Below are 22,881 nucleotides of genomic sequence, written 5' to 3'. Positions count from 1 at the left end.
CTTTTGTATCATAATTGTTTTAAAGTTTCTAGTTGCATATATACATATATACAAGGGATACATTACAAGAGGGAGAGAGTACTACAAGTGGGAGAGTACCGGCATCGTTGCATGCACAAAGCGCGAATCTAAATCTGCTCGAAATCCTTTTAATTTTACATCGTAAAATATCGCCCCCTTTCTAAACGATATCAATAATTTATATCAAACGGTATTGATAATTCGATTTTAAGTCTCGTTAGAAGATAGTCGACGAACGTATGCAACGGAGTATATCTTTACTTTTTCTTATTCTTTTATCTGCTCTGACAATGTGCCCTTTCGCAAAAACTTGCGTTAATCCTCGTGAGGATCCGTAAGGGCTTCGACGGATCCGGAGATATTCAATATTTCGCGTGCCGCGAAGAGCCGATCGAGCGCAGTTTGCGCAGCGCAGTGCAAACGAGAGGAATCTGTAACGCGCATACCTACACACGAGAACCTCTTAACGTCTGTTCCCACGCAAAATGTTGACTCTGCTGAGCTTACAGATATTAAACGAATATTAAATGTCTTGTTAAAAAAAAAAAACTGGCTTGTGAAGGATGTATTGACTGTGTGATAACGAGGCCTACGAAGATGGATCCAGAATACCGTAAACATTAAGCATGATTAGAATTAAAATTCAAAATTTATAAATGAAAGAATATAATTCCGCGAGTTTCGCTTATAGAGCAATTTGAATGGAAATTAAGTCATAAATTAGCATTCTTTTTGCTTTCCAGGCATACCATAGAGCGTGCAGAATTTTACGAGCTCGTTTTCGGATCTGTTCTCGTAGGTCAACGGCCTCCTAATGAAACGCCCGTCCCCATCTTGTCCCTTCGGTATTCCGCAAGAATCCAGAAAATGCGAAATAATAAATTACGAACTCAAGATGAGATGTGAACTCGACAAAAGACGAGCCATAAAAAGCAAATTATACTCCGTTATTAATTACTAACTTATGTTGATTGTAATATTTGTGTTGCATAAGGCAAATTATTTATTGAGTATATGAAATAACCGATTAGTTTAAAATACCTCTCGACACTATCTATCAAAGTGGCGACGACTTGGTGGTAATAATTAACGGCCACTCTCGCTTGTAAATATCACGCACTGGTGAATGGCTTTCTACCGGACGGACGATTATCCTTTTAATATTCCAAGGAGTTTCATATTTGGCTTAAGAAAGAAATCGTGAAGTAGACCTCTTCGCGTACGAATTTTACACATTTAAATACGAACTTTGTGGAACACCGGCGAAAAGTACACGCTGCGATTATTAGTCGTATTGTGCAATCGTTAGTAATCGATTGTTTTCCCGCCGCAAATTTTTAACGTGCGTATATACGTAACTAATTAGCGTTGAATTAATGAAACGTATAACTGCGAGTCGAATAGCGTGACGTGAAAAATTACCGATTGAGAAACTAAATGGTGCAGATTTATCATTTTCCGTCGCTTTTCTCGCGTCGACGTGGCCGACGCATTTATTATCGCGTATATCCAACTCGCGGCTCGTGATCCTTTCGCCGAGGCGATCCGAGCAGGCGATAATCAAGTGATGAAATCGTTAAGTCACCCGACGGGATTATGTTAATTGATATTGCAAACACAGGGTAGCGTCCTTACGTGATCCAGGTTCGTCCCAGATTTGCAGCGGGGATGCATCTCTCACCGCGGACATTAACCGGCTCGATACTTGGCGCCTCGCCAATGATTGATTTGCCAGAGTGCAACGGCCTCAGATTTTCCATCGCCATGCAGTTGCCTCGCGATGCAATCTAGGAAAAACGACTGTCGGACTTTTTCCTCGTTATTTGTGCTTTCTAAATTCTAAATTGATTCTTTATTATTATTATTACCGGGCAAATATCAATTTTATGCCCTTCAATATTACCTCGCCATCCATTTTCGGGTGATAGATGAGTTCGCAAGGACCTCGTCACCCGCAAACAGTTTTATTTACTCACAGTCAGTCAAAAGTGATATATAAGGATATTGATCAAAAATAAAAAAAAAAGTAAAAAATATTTGTACAATATAATGCGTTTATTACAGCAAAAGAAATAAATCTCTTATCTATTTTAGCGATCGACAATATGATTGGCTCTGCATACTTTACGTGCGATCACGCACTTCTCTGCACGCTCATAATTAGCTTGACAGTCAAAGTGTTAATTAATTAAATTACCACTGTAATATCGTCGTACTTAGGCGACTAAAGTTACGTATAATTATAGGGAGCTGAAGTAATACACGCCATATCCTTTTTTGTATTTAGAATGTTTAGTCATCTTTCTCGTGCGGGATGACAACCGTGAAAACCGTGATTTTGCCCTACCTATTAATTACCGTAAAACAAACTGCCGCCGCGGTTTATCGGTTGCCATTATCGGTTCGCAGGGAGTTGGCTGCCTATTTAGGATCGATACACGAAAGTATGTCAACTATAATCGCGGTCTCGCGATACTCACGTCGTCGCGCGTGCCCCCCAGTGCACGTCGTAGCTCGTTTCATTCACGTTCCCCTCGATCATCCTCAACGATGCACTCGAGGCACCGTAACGACAGTTAAAAATAACGACGAGCGAACGCGGCAGTTATTATCAGATCACGCGAAGGGCTCGCAGCCAGAGTAGCCTAGCTGACCCACAATTTCTAAATAAAGAAGTTATTTTATTTATTCGCCCTCCCCGCCCCCCCCCCGAGTTATCATTCGCGCGAGACCAGGTAATAAAATTTGGCAGGTGTTGTAGTTTTCCGAACAACGAACACGACACATTCTAATTTCTCAAAAAAAGATAAAAAGAGAATATCATAACGATATATCACAGATTTCGATAGGTTTCTCTGTTCTACAATTCTTCTATTACATATAGAGTATAAATTTATTGAATTAATCAATAATGATTAATGTCACTTGCTTTTTGTTATTATGATACATTTAGAAATTGCACTGGCCACAGACATTCTGGTTCTAATCCTCGCGTCCAGGCATGTTCGGAACACTGGCATTTGAACACACGACGACGTGGGAAGAAAGAGACGGAGTTATGAAATCATAATAAATCGATGATTGAGTACGAAACGGTCAGTGTCGGAGGTGCTTTCGAGCTCTTGCACAAACATAAGCCGGCGGATGGAATCGGCTTCGGGCAATTTTTCGCACATTACGGCCTACGATAAAGATAAGGGGAGTTAATAAATCAACTCGCTCCGGGAGGATTGATGCTTAGACAAACCTTTAAACGTTGATTTTTATGAATGAAAAATAAGAAACGAATTGGGATATGAGATGCAAATTAGAATTTTCTTACGATTTATTACGAATTATTTACACTGTGTACATATTTTACGAAAGAAGTAATATAAGATGAATTATAATTCATCCCGAGAGATTGTCGTTTAAAGAGCCTTTCGTCCGTCAACTTCTGACGACGCGTCAATAATAAAAGACCACACACAGATGAATGCAAATTAACATTTATGATTTATCCCGCGAACCGATTTTCGCTTCTTTCTAGCGCGAATTTTTTCATTGGAAATATTTTAGATTTTACTTTGGCAAAAGGTCAAGGGGTAAATCGGCATAATGCGATAATCGCGATACACACCGTAACTCGAGGCAAATTAAATGTTACTTTATTTATCCCGTCGCGATTGCGTGCGCCGGACTATAATTTTGCGCGTACGTCGTGCTCGCGTTGCGCAAGAATATTTTTGTACGTCTCCACGAGAGAGGAGGTGTATCGGACCTTTTGCCAAAGTTACGCAACATCGAGAGTGACGGCGTTTAGCGTTACGTTATATTACATTGAACGATCTAAAATGACGATCTTCCTGGTTGCAACATTTCCAGTCGAAAATTCGCGTTCGTCAATTAAGCCGGGCCGAGGGACAAGGTTTCATCACGTATTTGCCATGCACTCTTGACGTTTAACTTCTCTATTCACGCATTTCTCCCTCCGGGTATAATCCTCTATATCTCTATAATAATGACTCAATGGGTGACTCGATCGATTTGTTAAGGAGGACCTCGAGTCACTATAACAAATTAATTACGTTAATAACCAAACGCGTTTAAAAAAAAATTATTATTTAAATGTTATTTTTTCCGATATGACGGAGAAATTCTGAGGAAGCTTTTGGTTTTAATATCGCACTGTATATAAATTAATGTAATTAACTTATAATTATATTAATTTTAAACTTGAGTCACTATAAATTAATATAATTATAAATTAATTACATTAATTTATAGTGCGATATTAAAACCAAAAGCTTCCTCAGAATTCTTCCGCTATATCGAAAAAAAAAAAAAAACATTTGATAACAATTTTTTTTAAAAGCGCTCGGTTTTATTCTTATATTCGTGCGATCTCGAGCAGGAAACCTTTCTTCCCCGATGTATGGAATACAATCTACGGGATCAACGTCGATCGAGGCGATCGCTACCGTTACTAGATCGCGGAATGTGGGTTCGGCAACCGCGGTGGCATCGCGACAGAAATAAAATGTCAACGGAGAAGCGTCCCATTAGGAGAGCTCGAACGCATCCTATTAAAGGTTCAAGAGATCGCATTGTTCGTTCGCGTGCCCTTAAACGAGCCAGATCGCGGGGTCGTCGTGACAACGGTGGCCTTTAAATCGGCGACAATAAATCCACGTGTCCCTCGTTCCTCGCGTGCCCGTGTATGCCCCTATATATTTGCACCGGTCTCGCTTCACGCATCCGTCCTCGTAACGTCACTTAACTCCACGACGAGCATAAAATCTCGGAAACCTGAGTCGCGTCGATAAACAGCGAAGTCGTTTGAACTAATCTTCACGAGTAATTCAATCCACAAAAAGGAATTTTCTTAATAAAATGGCAACTCCATCGAAGACGTCAATACACGGAAGAAGAAATGATGCTGCGTTGAATTACCTAACAACAGTCTAATCGAAAATAATTCTGTTAATTCAATAACAGTATTAATGAAGCAGTCATGTTCTTATTTGAATAAAATGTTATTTGATTTATTAATATTGTTATTAAATTAATAAAATTATTTTCAATTAGACTGCTGTTAGCTGATGCTGATAATTTGAGCTAAGCTCTTAAATCCTTTCTTTCTCTTTAAATATGGCGGGTTCATCGATTATTTTATCATAATTAATTTTGTTTGTATGTTTTACCGATAAGATAATTTATATTAGAAATTTAAACTGTCGGTAAAAAGATTAAAGTAAAGATTTAAATTAGTGTATTAGACCTCTTTGCCCATTTAATAATTTAACTTGAAAAATTTAATTTTCTACCCTTTAGCTGCCTCTCGTCTCTGTTACGACGTCCTGTGAGTTATTCCTATATATTCATTCCCGTAACATCTCCCCGTTTTTACTTTAAGTAAGGTTGGATTTCAAATTACCAACGCTCTTGGTCCTCGTGATTGTACAGTGTGCCACGTATAAACGGTACCTGTAAACATATTAGTGCGAATAAAGAAGCGTTAAGAATCACATATACGAAAGACTTAACCAGTTGTTCCAACCTGTTGGTTATATGTCTTTCTTTTTCCTTCAAATTAGACAAAGATAGACATATGATTTAACTATTAGTTAGTTTACCAACAGATTGAAACAACCGGTCTTTAATCCTGCAGCTATATAATCTCTGTCTCCCTGATGTAAAAAAAAGGAATCTGCCTGAAACATCACTTATTGTTCACGTATGTACGTTCGGTTTGTAGTCAGCATGCCATCCACGGTTTACAGAACAACGTTCCCGAACTCCTTATACATTCACATACACGCGAAATATACGATGGGCCGCGTCGCGAGTCGCGAGCAAACGGTAGTCGCTCGCGCGGATCGTCTCCTCTAGGCGATGATCAGAGGGGGAAGAGCGCCTGATCCGTCGTCGCGTTCACGGGGGTATATATAAGAACGGGGGCTCGCAGGACCACGGACCCGCCGACAGGACCCGATACCAGTCCCGGTGTGACACAAGGGTGCCCGCGATACCGAGCTAGGCGCTCCCGAGCCGCGCGCCGGGTGACGCAGTGCGAAGTGTCCTCGCTCATCGTATACATCCTCGTTATCATCGTCATAAAATGACAGCCACGATGGGTCATCGCGGGATTATACACTCGCTGGTACGTCCCGCAGGAAGAAATTCTCTCGCGACGCGATAGGAAAGAATTATTTAAACCAATATCAATATACCTTAAATTAATCCTAGCTAGCCACACTTATTTTCAAGTCTTTAAATTCGCCACACTGCAATCCGTGAAACCGTTCGACTTTGTCACATTGCCATTTTCATTCTAACTTAATATTTTTAAGCTTGTAATGTAGAAATTGGAAATACAGACTCTGAATAAGATGTTTATGAAGATGTTTATATCAAGTAAATAATTTGCGTTTAAATTGAACAATTATTACAAGGAAACTAAAAAATTGTTATTATGTAAAAAGTAGAAAACCGAAAAACCTTTAGCGGTCCACTGGACCGGAGTGTGGTGAGCTAGGGTAGCTAAATAACATTTTGTTATTTTTAACTACCATGTGTGTCGATATTTTAACTCCAAGCTAAATTAACATTGTTTTAGTTAAATTAACGATATATTGAATAGGAGTAATAGCGATCTGTAGGAATAGTTAAAACTGACTCAAACTGAGTATAATTTGACACTACGAATTTAACAGTGTGTGTGAAGAAAATCGAATTTACTCGGGGCCGAATTTACATAATTAACATAAATTCGTGATTCATAAATTCATATCAATTAGCTTACATTTGACATATAAGCCATAGATAAATTTAGAGATGTCACTTGTCAAACGTCATCATTCAACATATTATCTTTTTAACGGAGTTATACCAGTCATGAAAGCGATATTAATTTTGTAATTATTAAATTATTTCAATTATAATAACTTTCGACGGTTTCGACTATTATTGTTAAATTTCAATCGATCGCTTCAGATGTGAATAATTTTTCAAAGTTTATTATTTTCGATTTTTTTTTAAATTTATTATTTTGTACGTGAAAGAAACTTTATTCGTGCGCCAAACTCACAGGTTTAAATTTTTAAGTCCGTCCGGCGAAAAAATAGGGAAACGCGTCGTCGTAAATTACTCTTCGGCGAAGTTCTCCATGGAAAACGCGGGAGGCGTGCTACCGACAATCCTTTCTCTCCTTCCCTTACGCAGATGCTGCGTGCCTTTCGCGGCTAACGCGAACAACGCGAATCATAAATTTCACTTGCACACACGTCGCAACTCATGTTGCGAAGCAACATTTTTGTGGAAAAGTATATGCAGCCTCACTGACTGAATTGATGTTTGCACTCGCGACATGTTCCAATAAATACGAAATAAAATAAAAATCTTATCGATATTTCTAAAGTCGCACGTGCGACGCGCGGTTTACGCCTGCAGGTTCATTTTAGCCGTCAAAGCATATCGTGTTAACGTCAGTAGCAGCTTTATCAATCCTTTTTTAATATAAATTAACGCATCATGTAATCAGTTTAATCTCTACATAAATTATTAAATATGTCAATTTAATAAGTTAATAATTTATACGCTAATTATCGCGCCAATTACTAGTCTGTACATGTAATAGTTCAAACCGTAGATAAATTATTAAATACGTCAGTTTAATAAGTGTGCCAATTTATTAGTCAATCCAGCTCGATATTCCTAACGAACGTTAAATCATTTATATTGATCTTTGATTACGCAAACAAACGGATTCTTTTCGCTACAACCTTTCCATTACATTTCCCTCTCGCGTCTACATTTCTCTCATGCATCTCCGGAGCCGATTAACGCCAGATTAACGACTCGCCTTGGATACTTTGAGACACCAGCTCTGTTTCTCTCGCAGATGAAAGATACCGCCGCTGAGAAAGTATCGTTTCTGTCTCCGGCGCAATATACCTTCGCGGTATGAGGGGTTGAAAGTTCATCCTCGCGGCGCGCGATTCGCGAGATTCCCATCGCGCCTTCGCAAATGACGGGGTCTAAGCGCGATATTGCGTCTTCGTAAACTCGCGGGGGCCGGTTATCGGGCCCCGAAGCGTTCAAAACGCGGGCCCGGCCGGCCCGGCCGGTCCATCCATTAAGTAGAAAGTGTCCTTTTCCGAGGGGATCCACCTCCAACACGTCGCGTATACGTACTTATATGTGCACGACGCGCGGCGATCCTCCAGCTGATTATCCAACGCGACGCGCGATGCGGTCGCGGGGTCATCCTCGGTATTCTCCGGTTATTCCTAGATAGATTCATTAATCCTCCCGGGCAATTTAAAGAGACAAGAGAAGGTGTTATTAATTTTCCAATTTACAAAATCGATTTTTAAGGCAGAAATCTCGGTAAATCTCGGAAAGGATTTTACAGTTTCGACGTGAAGCTTTTTTTCACGTGGAATCGTATAACTTTTCCGATTTATTACACGAGATTTGTTACAAAACACTCTTTAGATAACAACGTAGCATTGCTCGTAGCGCACAATTAAGAGGAAAGGTAATAATTGTGAAATCATAAGGCAAAGCTATCTATTTTTCTCCTCGCTGAGTCAACGTATTTATCATTTTTCTTTTTTAGCATTTTTCTCGACTATATCTTAGTCAGTGTTTTTTTTTATATTAAGTTCTTTCCGAACTTTAATTACAGCTTGAAAGAAGTCAATACTTTTTGCAGCTCTAATTGCTCGTTAAATCAGTATTTTTTTAACCGAGCACTTCGTGCGATCGTAGTCGATTCATTACTGAAGAGATTGAAACAATTTGAAAGACTGTTTAATATTTCTTAAGAAAAAGGTATAATAAAGGTACAAAAGAATGTTTTTACAGACGAGCAGTTCAAAACTCTTGCAATAATTTATTCTCTTCTTCTTTGTCTACTTCAAATTAAGAATACAAAGGGTGCTACCAGATGACAAATCAACTAAAAATTTAAAACAAAATTGTTTTGCTTATTTATCTTCTTCTAATCATTCAAAGCGAAAAAAGTGTATGATCAATCTCTTTTTGTAGACATTTAGGCATATCCAATAATTTTATACAGCTCAAAACGTCCAGGAAACAATAATGTACTTTTTTTTACTTAAAAAACTGATTTTTTAAAATTTGAGTTGGGTCATTTTCAAGTGCACTCTCTCATTTAAGAGTCACCTGTGTAAAGAACAACTCCCGCAGATTTGGTGTTTGCTGTCGTTCCCGGCGTCCTTCGCCGAGAGGCTGTCCCCAGATCAGAAGGCACCGCTGTTCGCGCGCGGCTCCGGCGGCCTGATCCTGAAGCCGCCCTTCGAGGGCGAGCAGAGGGCGGCCGCGGGTCCGCCGACCTCCGCGAATGTCGTCAGCGAAGACGGCGTCCAGAGGGAGGAGATCGCCACCCTGAAGCTCGTGGACGGCGAGCTGGTCCGAGTTGTAGAGGGATCCTATTCTTACAAGAGTCCCGAAGGAATCCCCGTTTCCGTTCAGTGAGGACACAATCTTATTCTCTATGATTCTTTTAACAATCGAGTGTTATCGACATATATATGTTTAATCGCGTCCTCGAGAAAGATTTCAATTTTGCATTTTATCGTTTCAATTTCCATCAAGATTGAGATTGTTTTCTAGTGTTGCTGAATCTCTAAATTTGAAATCGGAGTCTTTCGAATTTCCATTATTCGCTTAAAAAGTTAAAGCTTGGATACGACTTCGGAAACAAGGCTGCAATCCACTTAGCACTTGGAATGCTTCGAAGCATTAGATTGAACAGTCAGGACAAAGAGATCTACGCTTCGAAGCATTTCTAGCACTAAGCGGACAGCAGAACGGGTCACAAATTCTATTAGAGTAATTTTCGAGTAAATCCATTAATCCCTTTCAGTAAAGTGTGTAAAGTGTTATCTGTGATTTTTAACTCGAAGAGATAGATATTGTGACTCAAATCTGGATTCAATCAAAAACAGCTCTCACGCGGTTTCAATAATGCCTTAGTTACACCTTTTTTCCTGACGAGGAAAAAGACAAAGAGAATATAAAACGCAATCTTTGCATTCGCAAGCTACGTCGCGGACGAGAACGGGTATCGGGCTGGATTCAGAATAGGAGCTGCCGCGACCGGCGAAACGAAGGGGTCTCTCATCAGACCCCCAGGACCCTCCATCGGCCCCTCGGGACGCCAAATCGAATCCCACGTCGGACCCCCGGGACCAGGAAGTACATATCTGCCATCGAAGCCGGACGTCGATCGGAGTTATCTGCCGCCTCAATGATCTCGAAGGCTGGCGTGAACACGCTTTCCGTTTTGTCAGCACTGTGATCGGTGGATCAAGAGAGGCTAACGATTTTCTCTGTATACAGAAATGTCGAGGCACAAGTAGCTTGAATTAATTAAAGAAAAAAAATTAATTCAAGCTGACTTAATTAAAGAAAACGGGATTGAAAAGTGTACAGTAGAACCTCATATCTTGGCTAACTTCCGCTACTTGTCTTGAGTCTTGACGCTTGCGGTTTGTTATCAAGATATTTAATTTAACAGTCTGTTAAATTAAATGAGAGAAAACGTAAACTTCAAAGTATTCGTTATAATACATATTTCGTTTTTCCGAGAGTAACATACACAAAATACGGATACCAAAAGAACATATTTCCCGAGATAAAATAACTTGGTAAAGTAAGCTGTCGATACAATCGACATAAATTTTTAAAATATGATCTTTCTCGTTCGAGTTTCTACAGTCGAGTCATTCGAATCGTCGGCATCGATCGAATCCTCTATTCTTAATTTCCCCCGCTCACATTTGTACGATATATATGTAGAATGGAAATTTTATGTCGCGTAATTATGTCCTCAGCCTCATTCGTATCGACTTTATCAATGTCAATGATTTATACCGCGATACTTGAGTCTACAATAATAATGTATGACGCATCCGTCATTTAGCGAAAATAGAACTTCTATCATCTATATGAGATTTCTTACATACTTAATGTATAATAAATTCGTTGTAAATATATATTAAACAAGCACGTTCAGCGGCAAATAACAACGACAAAATAACATCATATAAAACTAAATTTTCATATTATTGAAACAATTTTAATTATATTTTTAATTTTTTAATTAGCGACTGTTTTCTTTTTATATGTTATAATTATTAGATTAGATTTTTTTAGTGTAAGCAAATCTTTAACGCAAAGTAGGTACGTAATTAACTCTTTCTTTGCAAATTGAAGATATTCATGGCTAGTTAAAAAAATTTAGTCAAAACTGTAATTTTTGAAATTATAAGACGACCTTCTCATTAGATCTTCGATGCAAATTCGCGACAATCAAAAGTTTACGATTCACACGTGAACGTAAACTTCGAAATTTCGAGGATTAAGAAACTTTACGGTTCGCAAATTTTTTCATGATGAAAAGGTCAAGTTACAAGATATATTCGTCAATATTATCCTCTCTGATATCAAGTGTTCGATTTAACAAGGTAAATTCCTGACGATTGTGCTTGTCTTTTATTTTTTGCAACGTTTGCGCAACGAGGCTTCGTAAATTTGGCGTCATCAGTCACCTCAACTTATTCTCCTCTGTCCTCTCCCGCAATTCGATTGACATGTAGACACGCGTAGGCCACGAATAAAGTGCATTTTTTTCTAGCAAATCCCTCGGGCTGTTTTGTAACGTCCGTGTCGCCGCGCAAACGTGGCGAAATCATCTTTTAACGCCGATTACGAGCCGCGATACGTGCTAAATCCGAAAGGATTCAGCAGCAGAGGAATGTGATAGTGCTCGCCGGGATTTTGCACATCGAACATCACGTCGATCATTGGGTACATGGAAGTGGTCGCGATTCGCCTGAAATAGTCGTTCACCCGAAACTCGATCTTGAATCTGCCGCAAGTCCTTCGCTCGTCCTCCAACAGATCCCCGCAACGTCCGTTTGAGTCTGTCGTGCTGTGAAAAAAAAAATTAAATTAATGATAATGAATAAAAAAATAAAATCAACTTTTCCGCTTATTCAAGCGAATCAAAATGTATGTGCGAATGATATTATCAGTATCAATGTATAAAAATAAATGTATAATAAAAGTATGTAATGGCATGCAGAGGCATGCATGTACGCCTCTTTCTTTCTCTAAGAATTCTTGGGAGCTGTGAAAGATGACGAAAAAATATAAAACGTGTATATATAAGAGAAGTATGTGAGATAATACAAAATGCACCTTTCTTTTAAAAGAGTCCACTTGTCATTTTCAAACTTGTACAGACACACGGGCAAGCCATCAGCAGGCCGACCTCTGCTGGTATCCAAAACATGCGTAGTGATGCTTAACTTTTCATCGTTTAGATTTACAGAGGCGCTCATCTGTCATACAAAAAGACACGAGAAACATAAATGTAGGGGAGACCGGGGCTGGTTGTGACATTTTTTCTATAAAGTGTCTCAACTCTTTGATTATGTTGTTTTTATAAATGAATCTAGGCTTGCTAGATTCAGTAACTAATCGGGATTTAAATTTAATAATAATTTTATTTAACCGCTCATTAGAAATTATATAAATTAAAAAATTCTGAAAAAAGAGACATGTAACTTTTTACCCCACACCAGGGGCTGGTTGTTACACCACACGGGGTAAATTGTTACAACAAAAAAACAAATGTAATCTCAAACTTTTTATTAAGAATAATCATGGTTTGTCTTCTTAATTCGAACAAAAATGAAATATTATTGTTTATAACAAATACAAAAAAAGTTTAACTTCCAAGTTTAAGTCCAAGTAATAATATAGTACTTTTTAATTTTAAATAAAATTATAGTGTTATTTTAAACAAAAACTTAGGCATACAATTTTCTTTTGGCCTCTTTGCTTTATCACATTGAAATAAAAATTAAATAAAATTATGTTCTTATTTAGCGAAAAACTTAGACATATTACTTTTTTTGGTATCTTTGCTTTATCACAACAAAATAAAAATAAAAAAATAAAAATTAAGTCAAATTATGTTCTTATTTAAATAAAAATTTTTTAAAACAAAAATACAAGTAACTTTTAATCTAAACAAAAGTTATAAGCTCTATTAGAGAAACATTTTATTAAGAACCAACATAACATAAAACTTTGGCTATCAAAAAAAAAAAAAATATAATTATTTTAGAAAGACTATCAGATCTTAAAAACAAAACAGTTCAGTTATTTTAATCGGAATAATCACTATCGCAATTTAAACAAACATAGGATACTATATTTCCCTTAGCACATTTCACATGTGACCATTTTTTACAAACAATACATTGCACCCATTTTTCACCAGCTCGACTCTGATCAAATGGTTCACAACATATGAGGCAAAAATAATCATCTTCTATAGTATCTTCGTCAGATTCTTGCAATACCTTTCTCTTCACAACAATCTTTCTTTTCTTCTTAGCTGGTTCTCCTTTCTTATTTGTATTTTCTTGTTTGGTCACCTTTTTTGGCTCAGTCATTCCCTTCTTAGTCACTTTAATTTTTTTTGATGTATTTTCTTTTTTCTTGTTTTGTTCCAGTGCCAATGCATCCTTCTCCGGGGTATCAGTTAAAATAGCTGATTTTCGAGTTTTTCGTATTATCTTTTTTGTTCTAGCAGCAGCTTTTGGGTAAGGTCGAACGATCTCGGGAGCAAAGGTAGATTCAGTACATTCCAAAATAGGAGATGTAGTGTCATTCAAGGAGGCAGTTTGAGTTGGCGGAGGTTGAGTCCTAGTGGAATGAATTGGAGTGTTCTCTGTTGTAACTGGGGTATTTTCAATATTTGAGCTAGCCGTGCCGTCTAATTCTCTGTCAGTAACAAAAGTAGACAAGAAGTCCTCATCCGGAAAAATATCTTTATTAAATGGTGCAATACCAGTCTTTTTAAATTCGTTGATGATAGACGGGTTGCGTTTTAAAAACGCTGTCAACCAATCAACTCCTGCTTCTTTATTATTATGCCACGATTGCGGTGTAGTAATATTGTACTTAAGTGCACAAGCAAATGCTAACTGTCGAACATATTTTGGCGTTAATCCGTAGCAAATTTGGCTACATTTCGTTAAGTAATTCACCAAAATAGTTTCTTCATTGTTGTTAAAAACTTGTCTGTTTTTCTGGTAACCGAATGTGACAGATTCCATAGGTATGCCCTTTTCCTTTACTTTGCTTCGTTTTTTTAAGTATCTTGTAAGCGTCATATGACATAGTCCAAAATCTTTTGCGATGCCACGAACTGTTTTTGTTTTATCCTCTTCTAAGACAGCTGCTGCTTTGTCGTAGATGTCTTTAGATATTTGTCCACGCTCACTCTTTTTTTTATACTTCTTCATCCTAGAAAAATAATAAATTTATATAATTCAAATTATACCAGTCAGCAAGAAGCACAACGGGGCAGGTTGTGACAAATCATAAATTAATTGTGGTTTGTCACAACCTGCCCCGAGAAAATGTCACTTTTAGCCCCAACACCAAAACTAACCTCTTAAGATTAAATATTAAAACACAAATATTTGTAAAGCTTATAAAAGTAAGGTTTATTGTAAACAGAAGGAATTAGAGAGTATATACCACACATACACATTTCTGCTTATTTAGATAACAAGTGCTAGACCAATAATACTAAAAAATGAAAATGTTACAAACCTGCGTTTTTTACGGCTGCTTAAGGCCCCGGACACACACTTTTTCGTAACAGTAACAGTAGGATTTCGACCAATCGTGTTATTCGATTCGGGAATGTATGGCCGTATGTTTTTGAATCGAGCAACGCGATTGGTCGAAATCCTACTGTTACGTTCAACGGAAAGTGTGCGTGGCTAGCTTAACTCGCGCGGTATGTCGGCCGACACTGGCGTGATCATTTATCTATTTCTAACGTTACTATAGCGTTTCCGGTTTAGCTACCATTGGCACAGTAATAACCTACCCCTGTAACAACCAGCCCCAGTCTCCCCTATTGCATAAACTATAATAGAAATTCATAATTCAAGTATGAATAAATCCAATCTTCGCTTTTAACTTTGGATTTCGCTTACATTACGGGCTGGCAATAGTTTGCTTAAATAATAACTTGTGTAGTCTATTTAAAAGAAGCTAAAATTTAGATAAATATTTAGATAATATTAACATATTTAGATAAATACAGTTTTTTTGTTAAACACTTCTAGATTCTGCATGTTTTAGTTAAGTTTCTTTAAAAACTATTCATGCTGTATTATATGTACATTCATATATATTTTTCGTATTATATATTACATTTTAATAACTTGACGAAACAATCTGATTTACTTCACTGTCACCACGCCCAGTATTAGTATTCGCGTCGCGAACGTAACTGACATACCAACTGCGCTCGAATAGGTGAAGTTTCCAAGAGATTAGTCTGGATATAGATAGAACGGATTAAAGGTCAAGGAATGCAGGCAATGACTGAAAGATTGGTATTTATCTCTATAGTTCACACATTCATTAGAATTTAATAAAATCGTCTCTTTAAAAAATGTACATACGTAGTTTCACATATAAATCAACATTCACAAGCGAACACGCGCAGACACACACGCACATATATACACGTACACATACACATACCAACGCAATGTTAAAGAAAAATAATTCTTAATGTGATACAAGAAAAAGCAAAATAATATACTTACATATACTTATAACCTACTAAACTAAAATATTTGTTTACAACTGTCGGTTCTTTCAAAAACTTATTTTATTATATGAATCATTATCATCATTTAGCTTCATTATCAGTAAAACGCGACATCAGATTTAGGTTATGAATTATTATACAAAATCATTGTCGTCAAATTTAGCTTGTGATAAAAATAATTCTGTATCTTTTATATATCACGTAATCAATTTTCAACAGCTAACTCATTAATGCAAACACATTTTATCGCTTCTGCAAAAGCATTAAAAATATTCTTATTTTCATGTCATTTATATTATGACGAGAATTACTATTTATAATCTAATCTAACGTAATTATGTAATATATATGTATAATTATATAATTATAATATTAATATAATTATAATTATAAATATAATTAATATAATTATAATTATAATATTATATAATTATATAAATATAATATGTAATATACAATATCAATATAATTATACATATTATGTATGTACATTATGTATCTATACATATACATTCTTATACTTGACTTTACAATATAAAAATATCTGTTTTTAGCAATGTAATGTTCATGAAAATCGTAAGTATTTCCTCGCAACTATCTCTGTCACGAAGGAATTTATTCTATTCAATAGCACATTCTATTTATGTGCCACGATAGGTTGTATAACCAAATGGGCTCAATAAAAGAGGTATATGATAGTGACTGTTCGGGTTCTTTACGTCAAATACGATCTCAACGAACGGAAACATGGTGTCTATCCTTTTCAGCGTGAAATATTTGTCGACGTCGAAATGAATCTTATAACGGCCGATTGTACCGTTCAGCTTTTCCACCAAATCGCTACAATGACCCTCCGCATTTGTATTGCTGAAAAGAAAATTTTGTTTACCACACTTATATGTCTGTGATAATCCATACTTATTTTAATATTTTTTAGGAAGGATTACAGTAACAGCATACGAATGTTAGTCTTAAAGTTAAAAATATCTTCATTTTATTTCTTGCCTTTTCGTTTTGTACGCTATTAGAAATATATCAAAGAATATAATTGTATCAAATTAATATTTTTATAGTAAAAAAAGATTTGCCGTATTTGTGTTGAAAACAAAACTTATATAAGATTTAAAATAGTAGTGTAGAAAATTAATAAGTCTGTCGAATCAAGCTATAAAGACTATATTAAAGGAAAAATAAAGAGTAATAATAACTAGTTGAAAAATGACATACCTCTCATTCAAGAAGGTCCATTTGCCGTCCAACAGTTTATACAAGCTAACTTGCAACCCACCAATTGGAATTCCCTTGATAGTATCCACAACATATGTGGTAATGCGCAATTTTTTCGATACATGTTTTAAAGCTGACTGCTTTCCCGAAGCAATAGCCTAGAATAAATAAAGACATCAATGAGTAGTCTTATTATACTTTTAACCATTTAGAAAACGGGAAGTGGATGAAAAATTACGTAATTTTTTCTTACCTTCTTAGATGTTGATTTGACGCTAGACGATTGCTGATTGGCAATCGGTTGCTTACTAGTGCTAGGAGCAGTCGGTGATTGATTGCCAGGTACAGTTGTATCCACTTTGACTTTGTCTGGTTCGTTCATCGCAACGACCTTTTTTTGATCGGACAGCGTCAATGTCGCTGGGTTACCCTTAAGCTTGGTCAGTACGTACTGCGCGCCCGGTTGAAACGTGGCACCGCCAGTTAATGTAAATGTTTTGTTACCACACATTAGAGTGATCTTTTGATTCTTCAAATTCGCCGGCGCGATCGGCACAAAATTAATCGTATTCTGAGTCGGCGCTGTGCTTGTCGAGGTGTTTGTCTGAAAAGTATTCAGTACCGGTATCGATAAAGTCACAACCAGATTATTTTTGTCCTGCTGTTAAACAATATTTTTTATAGCTTTAGCTAACAATATACGATTTCATATACAAAAGCTAATAATTTTCGGCACAAGATTTAACTGAACGACTTAACTAAACTTAAGATTGATTTTTAGTGTCAGTTTTAAGATGTTCATATTCGTCTATTGTTCAGAAATTGCCACTTACAAGGATTTTTCCATTCTGTGTGGCTTTGATTACCGTTTTCTCATCTTCGTCTAATTTCGATGTCTTCACGTCATCGTCGTCCACCGCCTCAGATAGAACAGATATATCATCGTTAGTTGATTCTGCCACCATCTCCATCTGTACATTCTCCTGATCTTCACTGTCCTCCTCAAGATATTCGTTGTGAACGTGAGCCATCGCCTCTGCCAAAGGATCTCGACATTTTGACTGTAACTACATGATGAAAAATTATATAAAATTTGAAAAATTGACAGAAATCTCTGCTGAACAAGATTATTGCTTTCTATTGCACGTGCATAATTTGTGGAATGAATTACCTCGGACGATAATTTGAGCTTCTTTATTACAGACGTAGAATCCTCATTGGATTGATTATTATCCATCTCTTTTTCTTCTTCCTGTCCTAGGCTGATGTCCTTTACATCTTCGAATTCCATTGGTTCTTCCTCCTCCGATTCCAGTCTTTCAACAACATATTCGATATCGTCTTCATTGTCTTCGCCTAACTCCGTTTGAGAAGAATCATCCAAAGTCTAAAGAAAAAGATTACATATATATACACAGGCACATATACCCCTACACACATATATCAATAAATGTAATGTACATTTAATTTAATTTAATTTGTGTACATTCAAAATTACTTTCCTAAATAACATCGTTTGGTTGATTAAGAAATACTCAGTAATCATATAACTCTCATTTATTCTCAACAATTTTAATTAATTATGTGATTAACTTCAAATAATCATAGACTGTTAAAATGTAACAAAATTTGAAAAAGAAACCTATTATTTCACTGTATAAAGTTTTCGTTGTGTATTTTTTGTTTCTTTTGAAATCTTATGTAAGTATCGTATTTCTATACATAGGATGTCCTATATTTCACCTTCCTTTTTAACGACACGCAGTTTTTATGCCACAAGCCACAAAAGAATAAACTGTATTGACTGTGTTGTAACACATACGTTTTCTGAACAAATATTTCCAGAATGAAAAATAATTTAATAAATATATAGAACATCTTATATATAAGAAAATTGACGAGAAATATATGTTGACCTCGACTTCTTCCATGAGCCCCACTTCGGGTGCAACGGCTTCCGACTTCTGTACTTGTTTCTCCTCCAGTGCATACCCCAAAGCCGAGCGCTGATGTTTCATTGTGCATGTATGCTTCAGCAGCGACAAACGGTGGGCGTGCAGATTCTTCTTGCAGTACAGGCAGTAAGCACGAGTCGGTTGAAATGGCACTGATGTCAACCATCCTGCACACAAAAATATTTTGGTGCTTATTCATTATCGATAGTTGGAAACCCACGTGTAGAATCATACAATAATAAATCTCTTTTCGCACTGCAAGTACCAAAGGGTGTAGGGTGGACCTCGCCTTCACATGGAAAATTGGAAACCCATGTGTAGAACCACTTTACGTTAAAAATAATCACTGTACTTTCAAGTAGAAGAAAATTAGAAGTGTGAGGTACATACCATGATCAACAAGACCAATATTTTCGCTTAAATAAACCCCATCAAACTACTTGTCCAAATTATTACTGTTACTTCAATGAAAATTGCGAATTACAGATCAGATCAATCAGAACAAATTGAGATTAGTGTTCTACCTGAATGGAGAAAAGTCTCACCGTGAACACAGCGATGACAAACGCAGATTCGGTCCGATTTCCGAGCGTTACGGAAAGGAGACGACTGGTGACAGAGAAGTTCGAAATCGCGAATAGAATCTGAATGGGAAATGTGCGCGCTAAGTTCCGCGAACAAAAGGCGCCTTGCCTCCCAACCTCCTAGAAATTTTTCCCGGGCGAAATTGTCTTATTGTTAGAATCGAGACTTAAAAATAATAACGAGAGAAGAGCTTCTACGCGGCAGGGAATGACTTTTCGCGCTACTTTGCCGCGTTTTGTTGCTCCTTTAAATTGATAGGAGCGTGACGAACTTGGCCCTCTCGCTTGCTCTCGCTGTCAGCTGATCGCGACGACCGGTCGGGGTGAACGCGCGCGATTGGCGCACGTGACCACGTGAGTAAAGCGCGAGTGAATTTTTTTTCGGTCTCACTAATTCCCCAACAATTAAGATTATTTTATTGGTCGAAAGAACTGATCTTTAGTTCGTGTTCTCAATCTCTGATACGTAGTCTAAAGCCCGTATCACACTACAGATTGGGATTGGATTGAAATTTAATCGACCATAATTATAAGCCGTGATCAGACCACGGATTGGGATTGAGATTGGATTGAAATTTGACCAATTAGAGCAAAGTTCACTAAACTTGGGCCGGTATTCATAATCAGATCTTATTTCAAGATCGTCTTAAGTAATATCTTAAGATGCTAATACGGCTCTGTGATTGGTTAGTGACATCTTAAGATTGTACTTAAGATGGTCTTAAATATAAGAACCGACTATGAATACCGGCCTTGAAGATAGTTTCCTTTATTCTGATTGATTAAATTTCAATCCAATCTCAATCCCAATCCGTAGTCTGATCACGGCTTTATAATAAAGAAAAATAAAAACTAATTTCAAGTTTAGCGAACTTTGTTTTGTTTGATCACATTGCAGTCCTAATCCGTAGTCTGATACTGGGCTTAACGGGTTCAAGTATATTTTTCAGAATCTTAAAATTGTCTTGGCGTCTATTTATGTGAAGGTCTATAAATATATTTATAAGTTTAACATGATTATATTATAATTTATTATATATACAATTTATATATGTTTTTATTCCAATAGTAATATTATCTAATAGTAATAGTTTAAACAATTAAATGTCATATAAGGTAGACGAATTTTCCGGTAATTTTCTAGCGCCAAAAGCTTTAGGAAATATTAGTATTGTCAAAGTTTCATCGGTGTCTTCTCAAAATTCTTTCTTGCTCTTCGAACTATCAATTCGTTACTCTTATCTTCAACGTAGTTTCCCGACGAAAGTACTTTCCGTACAATCGGTGGGATGAAAAGATTATAGATACTGCGTTTACCTTTTGATTTTCGTCTACCGTCGGATCTTCTCTCATGTATTTTTTTTAGAAAGATACACCTGCGTGATAAAATAATTAACTCCATTACGACATTTTACAAGATTTATTTGAAACAAAAGCGGTTCACATTTCGCATATGCGGTCGGTTCTTTTAAGTTACCAGTTCGATAAACCATAAACCAATATCAATAAACTATAAGTCACTATTTAGAAAGAAATTCCATACTGAAATTCTGCTATATTGGAATGTGAACTGCCATGTTTGTAAGAAAAAGACGGATTAATTAGGGACTATTTCTGTCTCTGTGCAGCGAATTGGTCAATGGTTTTCTATTGTTCTCGAAAGTACAAAAGCAACAGAAAAGAACCGGCCGATTATAGTTCTCTATCTCTTTCGTCCCGTTTTCTTCTAGAGTATAATTTACCGGTACGTCGCAACGCTTTCTATTCGTATATGACTTGCAGGAAAAAAAATATTATTGAAAATCCTGGCAGCTGGTACTAGAGGTCATCTCTTTGCGGTGAGTGCTTTCCATTTACAATTAGCAAGACACGTCGACGTAAACATCGTTCTATCTCGAAATTCCAATAGATAACAAAAATAAAAACACACTTGTGTGACTTTGGCCGCGGTCCGCTTGACGCTAAAAATGCTTCGAAGCGTTCCTCTCCTCTTTTCTTTCAATGAAGAAAGAAAGAGAAGAATAACGCTCCAAAGCATTTGTAGCGTCACGTTGACCGTAGCCTAAATGGAAAACACTCTGCGTAAATTCACAGGCGTCAGCTGGCGCCATCATAGTTGTAAATATATTAAATATTCAATTCAACGTCCAACGGTCTCCCCAACGACCATTCCTATTCTACTCCGAGTCTCCGAGTCTCCGTGGAGTAGCTCTTTTCAAACGGAGAACGCGGTTCCAAAAACGCAGCTCCAAGCTACGCCGCCCACAGAGTTTGCCAACGTGTCGACAATAATCCTAAACAACAACGGCCATCTCCCCTTTGCGTCGCAGTGTAACGACGTCGATAAACCCAGGGAATCGATCAGCGGACTAGGGTGTGCGGAGAGTTGAGAGTTGGTTCAAGAGCGGTTTTATCCGCGAGTTTATACCCTAGAGCGCAACGTGAGAGGACCCTATATGCGGAGCCTGCTCGTGAACGGCGCGGGGTAAGGAGGGAAAGGGAGAAAGAGAGAGATGGAGCGTGTGTGCGAGCGACACGTACCTTTGAAATCCGACATCTCTTCCCATTCCTTCCGGTAGCGCTGCGTATAGACCCGGGTCTTGGCGTGGCTGATCTTCCCCGTCGGCGTGAGCCGCGGGGTCAACGACGGGCTCAGCAAGTTCCTACATATCACGGTCGGCTCGGCGGCGACGAGCGTGATGGTCTGCGACTGGCTCTCCATAGCAGGCCCACCGCGTGGATCCCGATTCTCCAGTTCCAGTATACGGAACCGCCGTGCACCACCGCGCCGAAGGCGCGTCTCAAAATCCCAGCGCGAAATCACTAGTTTTTTCTTCCCGCGCTGACCCGAACCCACCTGGTGCGCGTAGGGAACCCGTGGAACGCGACGAGACGACGATCTCTAGGCCTCTCTCCCGCGCCTAGTATTCTCGATTCTCGCCTAGTCCAAGTCTAACTCCCTAGCGTACTGCGTAATGGCGGCCGAGAAAGCTACTCCGCGTCCGCGGTGACTACGCCACTCCGCTCCTCCGCTTTTACCCCCACCCCCCACCATGAGATGGCGGCCGAGATGGCGGCGCGTCGGCAGGGCTGTGCCTGGCGACGGTGGCCGGGGCGTCGCTTTCTAGCTAGCACAAACTTATTCTATAAACATTTTATGGCCGATATTCATAGTCGGTTCTTATTTTAAGACCGTCTTAAGTAATTAGTCTTAAGATGCTAATACGGCTCTGTGATTGGTTAATGACATCTTAAGATCGTACTTAAGACGGTCTTGAATATAAGATTCGACTATGAATACCGGCCTATAAGTATACTTCAGTAAATATTTGAATATTCTAATATAAAATATTCTAATAAAATATTTTAATAAAAATATTCTAATAAAGTATTTTAATAAAATATACTTTCTAATAAAATATTTCAATAA

The 22,881-nt window shown here is 37.6% G+C and overlaps 3 protein-coding genes and 1 long non-coding RNA gene across 8 annotated transcripts; 2 read left to right on the top strand and 2 right to left on the bottom strand.

Annotated features, from left to right (window-relative positions):
• The first annotated feature begins 716 nt into the window (after positions 1–716).
• Positions 717–10,434, top strand: LOC139821307 (uncharacterized). Its single transcript, XM_071792269.1, has 3 exons — positions 717–6,163; positions 9,217–9,500; positions 10,073–10,434. The coding sequence occupies exons 1-3, from the start codon at positions 6,122–6,124 to the stop codon at positions 10,281–10,283; spliced, it is 537 nt and encodes a 178-aa protein (XP_071648370.1). The 5' UTR covers positions 717–6,121; the 3' UTR covers positions 10,284–10,434.
• A 155-nt stretch (positions 10,435–10,589) lies between these two features.
• On the bottom strand, positions 10,590–15,367 carry LOC139821301 (uncharacterized). The gene is made up of 5 exons (XM_071792253.1): positions 15,280–15,367; positions 14,668–14,989; positions 13,407–14,355; positions 12,235–12,377; positions 10,590–11,965 (listed from the first exon to the last, which is right to left on the bottom strand). The coding sequence occupies exons 3-5, from the start codon at positions 14,352–14,354 to the stop codon at positions 11,740–11,742; spliced, it is 1,317 nt and encodes a 438-aa protein (XP_071648354.1). The 5' UTR covers position 14,355; positions 14,668–14,989; positions 15,280–15,367; the 3' UTR covers positions 10,590–11,739.
• Positions 15,350–16,532, top strand: LOC139821311 (uncharacterized). The gene is made up of 2 exons (XR_011734229.1): positions 15,350–15,464; positions 16,240–16,532. It is a non-coding gene; the product is annotated as an uncharacterized lncRNA (long non-coding RNA).
• On the bottom strand, positions 15,476–22,484 carry LOC139821299 (uncharacterized). Of its 5 annotated transcripts, none has more exons than XM_071792248.1 (8): positions 21,993–22,168; positions 20,769–20,827; positions 18,829–19,034; positions 18,084–18,299; positions 17,746–17,979; positions 17,166–17,516; positions 16,913–17,070; positions 15,476–16,552 (listed from the first exon to the last, which is right to left on the bottom strand). In XM_071792248.1, exons 1-8 carry the CDS (start codon positions 22,016–22,018, stop codon positions 16,327–16,329), a joined length of 1,476 nt encoding a protein of 491 aa, XP_071648349.1. In that variant the 5' UTR covers positions 22,019–22,168; the 3' UTR covers positions 15,476–16,326. The 5 variants fall into 5 exon arrangements, with proteins under 5 accessions (XP_071648349.1, XP_071648352.1, XP_071648348.1 ...); XM_071792251.1 differs by lacking the exon at positions 21,993–22,168 and adding an exon at positions 21,194–21,412; XM_071792247.1 differs by lacking the exon at positions 20,769–20,827 and having other exon boundaries at positions 17,779–17,979; positions 21,993–22,484.
• Positions 22,485–22,881: the final 397 nt, after the last annotated feature.

The sequence above is a fragment of the Temnothorax longispinosus genome, chromosome 11 (genome assembly GCF_030848805.1).
Source record: "Temnothorax longispinosus isolate EJ_2023e chromosome 11, Tlon_JGU_v1, whole genome shotgun sequence".
Lineage (NCBI taxonomy): Eukaryota > Metazoa > Arthropoda > Insecta > Hymenoptera > Formicidae > Temnothorax > Temnothorax longispinosus.
The sequence above is the reverse complement of the archived record's forward strand: the minus strand, read 5'-3'. Positions and strand labels throughout refer to the sequence as shown.

What these genes read in the sequence shown, in the direction of transcription:
- LOC139821307 (XM_071792269.1), top strand. Translation starts at nt 6,122, where the DNA reads ATGACAGCCACGATGGGTCATCGCGGGATTATACACTCGCTG. An exon ending in GCGGGATTATACACTCGCTG is followed by an intron (nt 6,164 to 9,216) that starts GTACGTCCCGCA and finishes CAACTCCCGCAG; the next exon opens with ATTTGGTGTTTGCTGTCGTT. An exon ending in GGAATCCCCGTTTCCGTTCA is followed by an intron (nt 9,501 to 10,072) that starts GTGAGGACACAA and finishes TGCATTCGCAAG; the next exon opens with CTACGTCGCGGACGAGAACG.
- LOC139821301 (XM_071792253.1), bottom strand. Translation starts at nt 14,354, where the DNA reads ATGAAGAAGTATAAAAAAAAGAGTGAGCGTGGACAAATATCTAAAGAC. An exon ending in AGATTGTTGTGAAGAGAAAG is followed by an intron (nt 12,378 to 13,406) that starts GTATTGCAAGAA and finishes TTTGTATGACAG; the next exon opens with ATGAGCGCCTCTGTAAATCT. An exon ending in TGGACTCTTTTAAAAGAAAG is followed by an intron (nt 11,966 to 12,234) that starts GTGCATTTTGTA and finishes TTTTTTTCACAG; the next exon opens with CACGACAGACTCAAACGGAC.
- LOC139821299 (XM_071792246.1), bottom strand. Translation starts at nt 22,173, where the DNA reads ATGGAGAGCCAGTCGCAGACCATCACGCTCGTCGCCGCCGAGCCGACC. An exon ending in CACAGAATGGAAAAATCCTT is followed by an intron (nt 17,517 to 17,745) that starts GTAAGTGGCAAT and finishes AATACTTTTCAG; the next exon opens with ACAAACACCTCGACAAGCAC. An exon ending in TCAAATCAACATCTAAGAAG is followed by an intron (nt 17,071 to 17,165) that starts GTAAGAAAAAAT and finishes TATTTATTCTAG; the next exon opens with GCTATTGCTTCGGGAAAGCA.